The 15814-nt window shown below is 44.6% G+C and overlaps 1 protein-coding gene across 3 annotated transcripts in view; it reads left to right on the top strand.

Moving 5' to 3' along the window:
* The first annotated feature begins 1860 nt into the window (after positions 1-1860).
* The window catches only part of VWC2 (von Willebrand factor C domain containing 2), a 54835-nt gene continuing 40881 nt past the window's right edge, over positions 1861-15814 (top strand). Inside the window, exons 1-3 of one of the 3 annotated variants that reach the window (XM_085052191.1) lie at positions 1861-2173; positions 3281-4062; positions 10727-10856. In XM_085052191.1, coding sequence (XP_084908317.1) covers positions 3349-4062; positions 10727-10856 — 844 coding nt within the window. In that variant the 5' untranslated portion in view covers positions 1861-2173; positions 3281-3348. Of the gene's footprint in view, positions 2174-2377; positions 2520-3280; positions 4063-10726; positions 10857-15814 lie in introns of those variants that run through there. The other 2 variants (XM_085052189.1, XM_085052190.1) reach the window with 2 other exon arrangements.

The following is a 15814-nucleotide window of genomic DNA, read 5'->3' on the forward strand; positions in this document are numbered from 1 at the left end:
CTTTATCACAGACATAGCATTGCCTTCCCAAGGCCCTTATTTTCTTCTGCTTTGCTCTAGCCACAAGCAGCTACTACTCGACAGCAATGCTCACAGGCTTTGGAACTCAAAGGTAAGTCTGTCATTCAAGTTGTTCTACTAGAATTAGCAATGTGGTGTACTTGCTGCTCACACCATGTCAGGGTTTAAGCTATGTAAGGCATAAAATTACTGGGTTTAGACACAGCAAATATTCAATTCTTTACTCAGAGGTAATGAGATGACAATTTGAAGGGAAGTACTCAATGACTGCTGGTCAGATGAGGAGAAAAGTCTATCTTAACTCCTTAGGAATTTGTCTAGAAACTCCCTAGCAATATGGAATTTCATTTTATTAGCGCAACCTATGGAACAATTTGACTTCTTCATATCCTTCAAAACTTAGGTCTTGTATTTTAAAGTTTCAGACAATTAAAGCAATATTTAGCTGGTGAACATCTGACTGGAAGGTATGAGGTGGTATCAATAGAAATATTTTTGAAAACTAGACAGGAGTCAATAGTTTTTAATAGCAACGACCCAGCAGCCAAAGGAGTTCAGCACCTGCATCCTTCTGTAGAGGAATTTAAGTGTCTGGGCCTTTACAAATAACAGACGCTCATGAAGGTACTTAACAATGAAACATTAGTATCCAGCAGATTTTCAATGCTCTCCTGAGTACCGATATTGCAGTGCCACCATTTCAATTAAAAAAAAAAAAAAACCGAAAAAACCCCAAAAAACAACAAAAACCCCCCTGAAAATTATACCTAGCCTAAAAATTTCAGATACAGTGCCAAATACATTAGGAAATCCAGCCCTAGTCATGAGTAGGGCACAGCTGATGTTAAAGTGATACTGCAGCAGACGGTTAGTGCAGCTGGGGCTGTTCTAGAACATCTGTAAAGCAAAATTCAGAAAAGAAGATTACACTGCTATGTCATCTAATGCAGCTTAAAAATAAATAACTACATAAATAAATAACCTTTTGCGCTCCAAGCTCTTGGTTAGATTCTGAACAAAAGTACCTCTAGCTGTTGTGCGTTTCTGCCCCAACACTCTTACAGCAGTCATTTTATAATAGACCATTCTATCCTTTTTTTTGTATGAAGAAAGTACAAAGGAGAAAAATGCAACTCTATTTAAGTACAGAAGTGTCCGTCGGCCGTACAAAAGCATAAGTAAGTACCCCAATTAGTAAACGACGTACGGCTTCGCTGCTAGAGCAGGCTAGCAGGGGAGCGCTAAGGCACAGCACTGCGTGATGCTGCGGCGCGGGCAGCCAGACGGGCACAGCCACCCACGGGCACAGCCGCACACGGGCACAGCCACCCACGGGCACAGCCACCCACGGGCACAGCCACCCACGGGCACAGCCACACACGGGCACAGCCACACACGGGCACAGCCACACACGGGCACAGCCCGCCCGTCCCGACCGAGCGCTGCTCGGTCCTGCCCGCGCCCGGGGCGGCTCCGCCGGCGGCTCCGCAGGTGTGCGCGGCGGTGCCCGCCCGGCCCGGCAGCGGAGGAGTCCCGCACCGGGAGAGCGCCCGTGCCCGCCGCACCGGGTCGCGGCTCGCGTCCCAAAACGACGCCCCTCACACCACTCAAAGTTTCAGCCGCCGGCGTGCGGGGCCGACCCACAAGGCGCCCGCCTTGCCCCGCTCTGCTCCGACAGCCGCTCGCCGTGGCCGGAGCGGGGGGGCCCTGCGGCAGGAGCGGCACCCCCGCCCCGCGCACCCTCCGGCGGCGGCAGGGCCGGGCAGGGCCGGGCAGGGCCGCTGCGCTGCCGCCCCCCGGCGGGCGCCGAGTCCCCTCCCCGCGCCGCGCCCTGCGCCCGGCCCGCACCGGCGGCACGGAGCGCGGCAGGGAGCGCCCCGTCCTGCCCCGCAGCCCCCGGGGACGGGGGCGCACGGCCGCCATGTGAGAGCAGCGGGGCCCGCGGCGGAGCCCGTCCCCGGGGCGGCGGGGCCGGACCGGCTGTGGCCGCCGCGCCGCGCTGCGCTACGGGCTCGGCGGGTCTGCGGAGGCGAGCGGGCAGCGACAGCCGCCGCCGCCGGCCGCCCGCCCGCGGCCCCGCCATGGGAGCCGGGAGCGGGGCGAGGCTCGCCACCCCGAGCCGCCGCCGGGGCTGAGCGCGCCGCCAGCGCAGGTACGGACGGAGGGAGGTGTCGCGCCGGGCCACGGGGGAGGTGGCCGGGCTGGGGAAGGGGCTGGCCCGGCTCCCTCCCAGCCGCACCGGGAGGGGGTCGGGCGGCGCTGCCCGGCCCTCCGGAAAGTTTGGGCGGGCGGCGCGGAGCCCCGGCTCCCCGGGGGCGGTCGGGCCGGGCCGGGCAGCGCTGCCGGGCGGGCGGAGCGCGGTGCCCCGCGGTGCCACCGCCGAGGGCCGGGCGGGCGGGCAGAGAGAGAGGCTTTTAAATGGCTTGGGGGAGCGGGACCGCGGAGCTGGGGTCGTGCCGGGAGGCTGCAGCGGCATTGCTTGTCGTGGCCGGAGTAGTGTACGTATTTTGCTTTGGGTTTTTTTTTCCCGATTTGGCGTGCAGTGTTTCAGGGAAGGGAGCCGGGAGCGCTGCCGAACTCCTGGAGGATGGGGGTTAAATGAGCCGCGGCTGCGGAAACTCGGAGCGGCTCTACCTTTCCTTTCGAGCACGGGGAGAGGTGGTTTTGTGTGCTGGTTTGGGTAATTCGGAAGGGAGATAGTTTGTCTCTGCTCGCTTTAGTGTGTGCTTGGTTTTAGTTGTCTGTAAGAGAAGCATGCTCACTGGTAGGTATTTAAACAAAACCCAAACCGGCGTACTTCAGACTAAATAAGAGGTTAATGAAAATCATCGTGTGTGCAGACAGTGAATAGCACTCATTTGGGTAATTTCTATCCCGGGCCCTGCTGGGTTTTGGGGAGCTCTATTTAATTCATCGGGCGTCCGTCCTCTCCACATGTTGTCATTTGAAAGTTAAAAATAACCCCCAAGCGATGTGGGTTTTGCCTGCACCTGCCTCTGCAAACGCTGACTCCCCGGAGTTCTGCGTGGTGCTCTCTTGGAGCCGAAGATGCCCGGTCCGTGTCCAGAGCCCTGCTATTTATAAGACTTGGCAGAGCGGGGGAGGAGGAGGAGGGATGCAGCAGCAGGCTGTTTGCCTTTTGCATAAACTACCGAGGCAGGTTGCATGTTGTTTGAGATGTTGCATCGGTGGAGGCGAGGCAGGGTGCGAGGGGGAAGAACTGCGGGAGCTGAAGTATTCCTAATCCTTCTTTTCCTAGGTACCGTGGATCCATGAAGCGCTTCCCTCCGATGTGAATGCAGTGTCCCCTGTGGGATGCAGTAGGTGATGCCCAGCTCTACTGCAATGGCAATTGGAGCTCTCTCTAGTTCTCTTCTCGTAACCTGCTGCCTCATGGTTGCCCTCTGTAGCTCCACCGTACCCATACAAAAACTGGCCAAGGCTCAAGACAAACAGGAGATAAAGGCGAGCCAGGAAAAGAGGGATCACACATCTACAAGGGACAGCCAGACAGGTCCAGGGAAAATGAATGAGATCGGCAGGAGCGGGAGGGAGGAGGGTAGCAGGGACTGGAAAAGCAAAGGAAGCAGGAACTACTCGAACAAGGAGTCTTGGACTAAGCAAAAACAGACTTGGAGCAGCCAGGGGACAAGCAGTAAATCTGGGAGCATTCAAGTGCAAGAGCAAAGGGATGCTGCTCCTGAGGAACCTCAGGTGGCTGAAGATTCATCTCTGCCAGCATCTGTTGCAAGTGTCACTCCCGAGCCTCCGGAGGAGTACGCCTATCCGGACTACCGTGGGAAAGGCTGCGTGGATGAGAGTGGCTTCGTCTATGCCATCGGGGAGAAGTTTGCGCCGGGCCCTTCTGCCTGCCCCTGTCTGTGCACTGAGGAGGGCCCGCTATGTATCCAGCCCGAGTGCCCCAGGCTCCACCCTCGCTGCATCCATGTGGACACCACGCAGTGCTGCCCGCAGTGCAAAGAGAGGAAGAACTACTGCGAGTTCCGAGGGAAAACTTACCAGACCCTAGAGGAGTTCATGGTAAGGACTGAAGCCAAAAGTAATTTTGTGGGTTCTTCTCTTGTTTAAAGTGGTATTATGTTCTTTATCTGCTTTCTCAGAGGGTGTTCTGGGTCTCCCCCTCCTCTTTTCATTTTTGTGTTAATATTACTTCTGCAGTCCTGTAAATTTTCCCCTTAAACATGACCTTTCTTGCTCTATGATACTCTAACATTTTTAAATGAGGGTGCTGATCTTTATTAATTCCTTTGGTATTTGCAGTAAAAAATGCTACTTGGAAGAATGCTACTCCGTGGTGTTACGGATTTTATGAAAATTTTCAGCAATACATTTGTTTCCTTATTTAATTATTAACTGTTAAACTTCTGTCTTGCAGGGATCAAGCAGGGTTTTGTGGGCTGACTTCTGTTCCTAGTAATCAGTCTGTGATGATCCCTTCTTTTGAGCAGTGATTTCTTAGTCCTTTTTAACTATTTAAGTGCTGCTGCCAAGTTTGCATAGTGTTTGCTTTCTGAGAATGACTGTGGGCCTTCTTTTTAACAACAGCATGGTCTGCAGGTTAGATTACAGTGATCCTTAAACGAAGGACTTGGAAGGCTTTATGTTCAGGGAAATTCTTTTCGATTAGGGTCTTTTAGCATTGTTGTGCAAGGTCATTATAATTGAAAAAGCAAGATGTTACAGTGCACTCAGAAGTTTTGGAGTTAAGGCCAGATTTCTGGTTGTTTACCTTGTCTTTTTCCATTTTGTATTTTATTGTGATTGAGAGCTGTGAGCAGTCTCTAAGAATGACTTGTGAATTTGCTTGTGAATGACTGGTAGATACAGGGCTGGCCCAAAACCCATTTCTGAACACACCAGAGAGTTTCTGAATATGTTGAGGGGAGTGTGAAATACAGTTCAAGGCTCTGGAAGCTGAGTCCCTCTCAGGATGGAGAAAATGTATTTGTGTAGACTGGGAATAAGTTGCCACCTCTGCTGTCTGTGGTATTTGCATGTTTGTGAAAACTTAACTTTGGTTCATAACGTCTTTCCATGTTCTTCGATTTAAGGGAAAATAAATAAATAATGGAGCAGAACTATTTTCTCCATACTAAATAACAGTGTTGCCCTTTGCTCTTTTTAGGCAGTAATGTGCAGAGCACCAGTGAATTGGCAAGTATGGCAGACAATATTGTATCATCCTCTCTTTTTCCTTGACCCCCTCAAGGATTACATTCAACTTCAGGGTGGCAGTTTTCTATTTAAGAAGGACCAGCTACCTTAACAGCGCCTAGTTGGTGTGACCTTTTCAGAGGTGGCTTGTGAGAGCCTTCCATTTCCAGCAAACTTAATTTTGAGGATTGGCCAAAACACAAAGCTTCTCCACACATTCTCCCTAGGTCAGAATTTTAAAGGCTTCTCCCCACTCTTTATTCATACTTTTCTACAGAGTTCAATTTCCTAGCCCTTTTATATAGCAGTGTTGTATTAATGGCTGTAAAGCAAGCCTAAAATACCGTGTTAAATGTGTAGTGAGCATAGAACCTTAATGTTCCCTGGTAGATTAGAGTATGGCTGACAGCCTTGGTAAAAACGAAGTATTGAACAGTGACATTTACAGAAATATTCTGAAAAGATTTTGGCTTTCAGCTTTCTTTTTAACCCCATTCTTCTTTCAGCCCTTGTCTTCATACCTTCCTCTAATGAAACATCGGTTCCCTTACTGCCTTGTTTTACCCAGCTTTGGAAACCCAAGTTAGAAGAGATGTCTGCTCAGGACAGGCAAGGAAAGTTACTGACACAATTAGGCAGTGGAACTGCAACCTGGTTATTTTTCTATGGGAGAACCTTGTGTTTTATTTGAGCTTCAACGTTGGTTCCAATATTGTGAGCACAAGCTGTAAATGCAGCTGTTTGCCCAGGTCACTGCAATCAGTGGAGTTGTCTGGCAACACAAGGTGCAGATGTAGTCAGGTTGCTGCTACTCAGTGGAAGCAATTGCAAAATGCAAGCAATTGTGCACAGTTTCAAAGGTAATTTTGTGAGTTTAAAGCTGATGGTCTTAGAGAGGTTGCTAATGTGTTATGTCTTGATTAAGGTCAGGGAAGGAGTTATAAATGGATAGCGATGTGATTTTTCTCTGTGTCTGCACCTACTATTTGTGGCAAAGAGTACCAGACATCACTGAAGGAAGAAAAAGGTGACCTTCTAATGTTAAAGTGACATTATTTGCACAAATATTTATGTATAGATGTGTAATTATGCATGCAAGTTTGTGAGTCTGCTTCTATAAAATTCCTATATCTCTTGGCATGGCCCAGAACTGCCCTGACTGAAGCCAGAAGCTGAGTGTGCCAGAGAATGGGAGGTTTGGTGTGTTTCTTCTGTGATTTGCAGTCTGTCCTACAGGCTTTGCTTGTGTGTGCATGTATGCATGTATTTTTATGTTTTCAAAAAGGACATGAGTGTCAACACAAAACACAGCTTGGATAAAGGGGAAGGATGCAATCTCGTAAGTCTGTTTCCATCTCCACCACCATTCACAGTGGTGGTCCCCTGTGAGTATTGTGAGGCAGAATAGCAGAGGGATCCCAGCAGCCATGAGTGGAGCTGGTAGCAAAATCTTTAGTTGGTGAAATGCAATGAGGATAAAGTCCTGCACTGAAGCTGGAGATTCCAAAGCATGTGGTCCAAATTTTTCAAGTAACATTTGAGAATGTTGGCTGATGCATAAAGTCAAAGCCTTACAAGAACCATAAATTATCTTCAGAAGTACAGTGTTTTGGAAAAGACCTGTATTTTTGAAAGCTGTTGCTTTGCATCTTTTAGAATTTCCTTTCTACTACAAATTGTATTTGGTTGTGGGTAAGTTACTTGGAAATCTGAACGTCAACAAATCCATGTGAATTTTGAAAGATCTGTGGTATTTTGAAGGCTCAGAGGAGTAAAGGCATGGCTGGTATGTTTATTATTGTTAGTGTGACCCCATTCATATTCTCCTGAGTCGTCTCAGTGGCAAGAAAATATTAGTAAGAATTCCAGCACAAAAGCAAATAAGTTTGGGATTATGATTATTTTGGGTTTTGTTTTGATTTTTTTTTTCATTCAGGTGTTTGCAAGCCTCAAGGAACCAAATGTAGATTGTATATGTATTAATTCAGCTTTTTTGTTGGTTTGGTTTTCATGTCATTTTGGTTTGTAATTAAAGTTTGACATGGGGAAGGGGAAAGCTCAAATTACTTTGGTCTGAAAATGATTTGTCACTTCTTAATTATGATAATTTACACTAAGCTGCTGGATAGATCCACTAACCTTACTAGGCTACAGCTCTCTTCACACCTCACCAGTGGAAAACTTAGCTGTTTACACAGTAGTGCATTTACTCTTTTACAATGTCTGCAACTCCATTTATACCTCTGCACATAAACCTCCCTTTAAACAATTCTTAAGGAGTAGGTTTTTTGCCATCTGTATTCTATTTTCTACCGGTTTTATGGCTGCCTGGTGAATACACAAGACTTCTGTTGCCTCCTGTTTCCTTCTGCAGTTTTTGCATAGGCAGAACTGCTGCTACTTGAAAGTTAACAGCTTCATCTGTAGACCATGGAGACATGGTATTATTAATCTTCAGAGAGAGGTTGATAGGTGGTATTATTTCCAGTCTGGCCTGGTTATGTGAGAATTACTGAGTGTGAGTGCTGCTGGGCTGCTTCTCCCCCACTGGAATGAGTGGGATACTCCTTGCATTGACTCCACTAGGAACTGCGCTGCAGGGAATGCACTTGCATTGCATGAGCAGAGAGGGGAAGTGAAGGACCAAATGTGTCTTTTCATTCTGATTTATTTAGCTGCTGTTACATACACACACTGTCTTACTGCCTCTCTCTCTAGTGACAATTATGTCTCCCAAGTACTGCCATTAAGGTGCAGAAAGTGTGGGTTTTCTACAGTTTTCTATAGCTCCTGCTATATCCTGATGATCTGTTGTTTAGTCCAAAGATGAACATGTAACAGCTGAAACTGATACCATTTTAACAGCCACAGTGCTTTACTTGCTTGCCTGAGAAGAGCTTTGTAGAAATAAGCTCGTGGAGACCTTCCTTATCTCTGCTGCCATTACTCAGATTGGTGGGTTGTGCAGATGACAGTACTTGCTAAGGGCATAGTGTAAGTATCCCCCTGAAATCCTATGATCTATTACACCAGAAGTGTCTTCATTACTGCAGTATACTATTAACAGTGTACTCTGTTCATGAAAGATGTAGTCTTCAGGTGTATGTGCTGTGTAGGACAGAAATGTGTATTATGAATCATCAGTATTAGATCAGTTTTGTTTCTTCATCAATAGTATTTCCAGTGCTTCATTAAATGACTTATTTTTCTGAGAACTCCAGCCTTTGTCAAATTTGGAAATCTAGTAAACCTTTTAATTAGAATATGCTTAAATTTCACAGATAAAACATTTTAGGAATAACATCTGCATGCTGCCTTGTTTCCTGATTGTCATCAGATACTCTAGTTTTCACACCACTTCCAGTATTGAATGACACAGATATTAAGTGGTGTCCTGGGATCAGAAGTATCTTTTGTCATAACCACTGGTCTCATTGAACTGTGATAGTTGGCAAATTTGCATTTTTTCAAAGTCATGGTAAAAAGTGTTAAAATTGATTGAAAGCTGTAGGTTTGCCTTGTTGATCCTGATCCTTGAATTGAGTTCTGGTATCTTTGATCAAGTAGGATTACTTAAAAGAATAAAAATCAGTCCTCCGTATAAAACATGTTTTTATAATTTAGTAAGTATTGTTTCTGGATGCAACTCTAGAAGGGACAATTCTTACTGTTGACTTGATACTTACGAGCTCAAGTTTACTGACACTCAAAACTTCACATGTGTTTCAAATGATTACTTGGAATACCTGAGCCTTTCAACGCTGAGCACTGGATCACAGACCTCCTCATCTGCTGAGACTCCAGCTCTGGAAGTGAACGTGACAGTTTCAAAACAATTACAGGACAAAGTTGTTATCCCAAAGTCTAATAAAGATCTGCTGTACTGGCCTGTCAGCCTGTGTAGGATTTTGTAAATGTATGCCATGGTGTTATCCTTGGTGGAGTGTAAAGCAAAGAGAAAACACAACATGAGTAGCTAGCAAAGGAAACCTGAAATAAATAATAGTAATAAAAGCAGAAAGCAGCACAGCAAGAGACCCTATTTAGGCTTTCTAAGCAGAGGGGAGGGCGTGAAAGATATGTGAGTGCATAAGCAAATAACAGCCTTGGCAGGTGGGAAGGGAAGTAGCAAAGCATGAATGGGCATTTAGTTGGAGATGATGCTGTGCAAGCATCAGCATGTTTGAACTTTGGAAGTGAGAATGATGTGAGAGGCAAGCAAGCAGAGAATGGGTTTGAGGAAAAATGTGATAGGCTGCCTGAAAAATAGGGAGAAGAAGCAGATGATCTGCAAGTTCGACATCTGGGTGATTCTTCATAGAGAATAATTATTTTCTTTTTTAGATTTTATTTTCTTCTGCTCTTATTGGAGAAATGCAATGGGTGGTTGTCTGCATCAGCTGGAATCTGGAATGAAAAAGGGTCCGTAAAAAGAAAAACCTCCTCCTTAAGTAAACCAGTAATCTGCACAGATTATAGTTTTAGAGGATCACTAATAATAACGTTCAGCTGCATTTTCATCCTGTGTTCTGAGCTTGGGTACCCATGTGGTTTTTTGGAGGACTACAGCAATGAGATCTACAGTATACCACTTACTGCTCTTCACATTCTTGCTTCCCTCTATCCGGTGTGGTATGAGGATGTCAGCAATGAAATGTGGTGCACCTGGTCAGGAATGCTGAAGAGAGCAGCTGGGATTGTACATGTGGCAAATGCAAACATTTCAAAGTCCATTTTTTTACTAGAGAGAGTCTTGCTATTGTTTTGTTCAGAATTAATTTTTTTGAAGTAGGTCTTTTAAGTAACTATCTTACGGTGTTCCTATTCTGTAAGAGTTCTTCAAACCCAATAACATTTCACTAGGTATAAAGGATTACCTGTATTTTCAATCTTCACCTGTTTCTTTGAACTGCAATTTCCTTTCAGAAAGTTACAAGTATTAGAAGAATGGTCCAAATACAATTAACCTATGGGAAATACCTGAATTCAAAAGGATGGCTTTTTTTCCAGACTTCTCTTTCAAAAATATAATTTTCAATAAAATGTAACTTCCTGCTACCAAAATGCTTTCAAACCTGAAAATATTACAAAAAGGATTTCCATTAAAAGAAGTTTCAAACTTTATCAAAACTTTACTTCTTAAAATACAATATTTTTCTCTAAATTGTTTTTGAACCTCTGACAGAACTAAACTAGATTAGGAACTTAATTTTCTGGAAGTTCTTTAGAAATTCAGTAGTTGTTTTATTTGTATTAAAATTCTGCACTGTTGTTGTTTTCAACATCCCTCCGACTTTCCCATTTGCTGCATACGTTCAGAGAAGAACCTGTTTTGTTTTGGTTTTTTTTTCTGCTGTGGTTCTGTAATTTTGCAGGAGCCCAGTCTTGTTCTCTGCATTATTTAGGCCACAAAGCCCATTTGTTTTAGAGTGAAGATGTGAAGGAAAGAACACGATGAGAAGGTGGACCCTGCTCACTCCAGGAGTGCATTAAGTGGAGGAATTAAAGGATGACTGGGTTTGTGTTTCAGGTTTCTCCGTGTGAAAGGTGTCGCTGCGAAGCCAACGGTGAAGTGCTGTGCACGGTCTCAGCCTGTCCCCAGACCGAGTGTGTGGATCCAGTGTATGAACCTGACCAGTGCTGTCCCATCTGCAAAAATGGTGAGTGGTGGCTGCAGAACTAGGAGGAGGCCTCTGTCAGAGAGATCCATGTAGTCCTGTTGTGCTTTTGAAAAATAATTCAAATATTTTTCAATTTCCTCTAATGGAGATGGAGAAGAGTAGTGTGTGGTTGGTGGAATCCTCTTGTGAGGAATCAGATATCCCTTGACTGGGATGGACTCAGTTATGACCTATAGGGATTTTTGTTACCCAGGGTCAATTAGGATGTTAATACCAGCTGTTCGTGTATCTTCTTTATATAAAATTTGCGTGAGCTCATTGTGGCTGTGTTTTATATAGGCACACAAAATGGAAGTCAGATTCTTCCTGTTATCCACCTTTCAGTCTTGCAGGAAAAGCTACTTTTGTTCACCATTCATATTTGTTTCCCTTTCAGATATTCTTCTCCTTTTTTTGGTTTGGTTATTTTTTTTCTTTTCTTAAGGCAAATCAAATGTACCTTATTGAGCTCATCTAATTTTCATAACTAAATGAATTAAACTCCCAAATTTAATTGAATATTTTTCGTAACTAAATTAGACAGAAAGTCTCTCTACTCCCAGCAAGGGCTTGCATTAGATCAAAGTCTTAGTCTATTTAAAGGAAAAAAATTACATGACGTACTAGCTCATCACTTATAAAGAAGAAATGATAATTTATTAATAGAAATGAAAGCTGCAAAATCTCAAATGAAATTATATTTAAAATTAAAAAAGTCATTTAAAAGCATTCAGATAATGTGCAGACATCTGTTATTTCTCTTCAATAGGTAGGTTTCATTACATTAGCTAAAACAAACGGATTAAAATTGTGGAAAAGTTGGGGGAGGAGAGAGTGTACAGCATATGGGTTCACAAATTCAACAGTAGATGATAAGGGATTGTTAATTGCATTGGAGGAGTTTCATTTGTATGGATATAAAAGTAATTGCTTCACATCCCTTAATTGGTTATTACAACCCTGAAGGAATTTGTTCTCAGCTGTACAGCTTAAGGGCACTCTTGTTTCTGGGGATGAGGACAGGTATTTTTCGAGGCATTTAGGGACAGTTCCTGAGAAAGTCTGAGTTTGGAAGCTGGTGATGTCATAGCTAGCTAGTCCAAAGGATCGTTTAGCACTTGTTTGATGGCAAGAACATTGCTGATGTGGTCACAGGCCTTTTGTGTGTGACATGCTCTGCAGTTCACCAGGTCGAAGTGACTTTAGCTGGCAAAAGGTTTGTTTCCAGTGTCAGGGATGGAGTTACAAGCAGAATACATTAAGACTCTGTAGTCTTTTCCACTGAATTTGTCCAATGGTCTTGACAGTGTTTGGAGGTGGATTGACTTTCCATTGGCACACATTCTCCCACAAGCAGTGACATAATAGACAGTGGCAATTTCCTGGTGATGGCCATGGTTTGGATTAAGGTGGTGCAGCACTGCAGGGCTTAGCTTGGCTGTTCACACAGATTCCCTGATGCTTTTCCAAGAAATGAGGAAAAGTTACCAAAAATTGTACATAAAACATACCTTTTGTTGTGAGGAAGCTGCCTTTTCTCAGAGCTGTTAAAGCTGTATTACATGAGTTCTGCCAGCAAATAAAGGGTGGTCTTGTCCTCAGCCTCTGAATCCCCAATATTACTTGCATATTTCTTGTGTATAATCGTGAGCTGACATCTCTGACCCAGTTTCAGACCAAGGTGACCACAGCTGCCTGTTTCCAGTGAGCTGTACTGTCACTTCTCTGCATGTCAGAGAACCAGCCATGGCCTTCCTTGTTAGCTTTTAGATGAAGAAGAAAACCATTAGCAATAACAACAAAACCAAGATAGTTCAGAAGCAGCTCAACTTTTCTGGTTCAGCAGCTTCAGTATAATATCACGAAGAAACTTCTGAGGAAACCTCTCCATCTGGGGAGTGCATTAAAAAAAAAAAAAGGCTGTTTGCTTTTAGAGCCTATTTTAAAGTGTGGTACACGTGCAGTTCTCTAGGAACTCCAGTGAATTGCTGAATGTATGTAATTAGATTGGTGCAAAAACCTACTGAGCAGGAAAACCTAGCCTGCCTCATCCTCTCATTTTCAAGCCTGCTGGAACAAATGTGCTGTGAATGTGAGCTGGAGAAACAATCATTGTATTGTGCTTCAGGGTTGATTGTTACAGCAATGACATCAATGACATCATGTTAGTGACACAAAAGAGCTTTGGGTGATGTACAGTGAGCTTGGCCATATAACCTGAATAGTGGGAGAGGTGGAGCCATGGAAAGTGTACAAGTGAGGTAACTGCTGTCAGGATCTGCAGTAGAGCGAGAAGGGGTGGGAGGTGAAGTTTGGGTTCTCTACATTTACTGGCATTTGTGTGTTAAAAATGCACACGATCAATCTGATTTCCATCCCTTTCCTGCCACTGATTAACATACACCACCTTCCCAACTTGCCTGGTCTGCAGATTGCTGGCAGTGACCCAACAGTGAGAACTGAGCAACTACCTCTCTCACTGGTAAGAAGTATGGAGGAGAGCTAGTGAAAGCCTATGATTATTAGAAATTAATTAATTCAGTGTCTTGACAGGTGTGAGGCACTGTGCCTTATCTTCTGTGGGATGAAGTGTATGTAGTTGACTTCTCCAACCTATTTTCACAAAATTGCTGGCAGCCCTTATGAGGAGGGACGGATGTGTAACTGCACATTGGGCTTACATAACTGTGCACTTGTGTAGGTACAGGCTTCCTTTGAATTCAAGAAGAACGGAAAACTTGTGGAATTAAAGAATGGTTGTATGTGTAGTATTAAATAATCTTCTATGTCACATCCTGATTTTCAAAAAGAAGCCTGGGTACTTCTATAGCTGAAGATATTATTTTCTCCTTTTTGGGCAGGGACAAGGGGGTACTTTTAAAAGAACATTTGCTCTCAAATGTAGTATATAGAAGGGACAAAAGGTGACTCCTCACTGAGAAAATCTTGGGGTTAGGGGAATTTTCCTGCTTTTTCTGTCTCAAGTCACTGCAAATGAGGGGGCTGTTTTGTGTTTATCTTATATAAATGTCCTGAAAGGAAACGGGGTGAGGACAGAAGGGGATGGAGGAGAGGCTTCCTTCTAATGTGGATTGATGTTTTGAGCTTCATGCTTTTGGTATCAGTGCCAGCTACAAGAAAAAATGTCCAGAAAGTTAAATCTGACTTCAGAAATTTGCATTAAGTAACAGGTGCCCAGTTCAGCTCTCCATCCTGCTTTACATTATTAGCATTGTGGTTACTTTTGTGGAAGCCATCCCTGTTCACAGCCATATCAATAACCTGAGATGCAGCTACAGACATTTCTACAGTTTGTGCAGAGTTAAGGCTAAAGACAATGGGCATATAATTGCCCTCTCATTGGGAAAAGGCTGGGTACTTGTCACTGATGCATTTGGGGCCATGGAAGGGGGTGGGGGGTAGTACTGGTAGTGAATTATCTTGCTCTAGATTAAATTACCTTGGTTGTGTGTTCCACTTCTATTCCCAGCATTAGAGCCCTAATAGGCATACACAGCTGAGTTCTGTTTTGCTTGAAGCCTGCAGCCACGGAGCAGCCAATGGAGTCAAGGGTGGCCCCACTCCTGCCAGTGTCTTTGCAGGAACAAGAGATTAAACCTGCAACCCACGTGGAGCCTGAGGGGGAGTCGTGGTTGCTAGACCAAAAACCATTTTGATCCAAGGTCCCCAAGAGATTTTTATTTCATTATATGGCTGAAAGATTGCCCCAGATAAAATGAAGCAGATCCTGTTGCCTTCCTAGTGTTTATCTATCTGCGTGTCAGTGTTGTTTCTCTGTCTACAGCAGGGAGAGCTGAGCTTCTCCTTTCAGCAAAGGCTCGTAGCTGTGCAGTCAAAAATAAAAACGCTGATGCCTGGAGGGTCAAGTGTGTTCTCAGGGCTGTAACATTTGCAGGAGATGTCTGTTCTTACTGGCTGTGCAACAGGGAGACTTTACTCTGATTGCAGTCATTTCAGGTGCCTTAGGTGGAATGAGTCAGGACTTGATCTGATATTCGTGTTCATAGTTATGGTTGAAATACATGTATCATTTGGTTGAAATGATTGCTGCTAGTGCGGTGCAGGTCTAATGTGCTGTGGCCAGGGAGAGTGAGAGCTAATGGTTGTGTATCCCTGTGCTGTGAGTTTGACTCACTGAAACTTGCTTTAGTACCTTTGCTTACAGTTACAGTGTTTAGGCACAAGGTGACTTGAGAGTGCATCTGAATGGCAAGTGGGGACCTCCATTTGGGAGAAGGAGCTCTCAAGGGCGCAAAACCCTGGTAATGGCTGGCAGAGCTGCTGTCCCCTTTTGCCACCGTTCGTGCAGTGGGGCTTTGTCTCACCTCAGGACTCAAATCTGTTAAAAAATGGTGCTGGCTAAAGCAGTACTGTTGCATCTGTCACTCCTCTAAAATCCAGGTGGGGAGGCTACGTTGGGCTGAGAGACCTGTCTGACTATGGCAAAGAGAGGATGTTTATTCTGGGCCAATAAAGGGAAGCTGCACCATGGCAGCTTTCACGTGAGCTGCCTGCTTGCTCTTCCCTGCAGCCCCAGTTTTGCTCAAGTACCATGGAGAATCTAACCTGTAAAATTTAATGTCCTTCTGCAGTGTGTTTAAATAAAATATGATATGACCTTGACTATAAATGCCTTAATCTCAGGAATGAAGGAAGAATCATCATGCTGCTGTCCAGGCAGAGGACAAGGCAGGACTAATGCAAACATCAGGAATGTAACTGCTGTAAAATTTAAGTAATCAGGGCCTTTGATTGTCCTCTCTTCCCCTTTCTATTGTCACTTTAAACACCTTTTTTTAGTCATGCTTTGGCAGCTAATTTATCTATAGCAAATGAGATCCAGAAGTTTCAAAGCCTGAGAGTGGTTTCTTCAGTCTACAATATAAGGAGGGGATCAAATCAGGTGGTCAGGGTGGTCTCTTCTAGATGAAAAATGC

Source organism: Lichenostomus cassidix, chromosome 2, assembly GCF_008360975.1.
Source record: "Lichenostomus cassidix isolate B80296 chromosome 2, HeHo_3.0, whole genome shotgun sequence".
NCBI lineage: Eukaryota > Metazoa > Chordata > Aves > Passeriformes > Meliphagidae > Lichenostomus > Lichenostomus cassidix.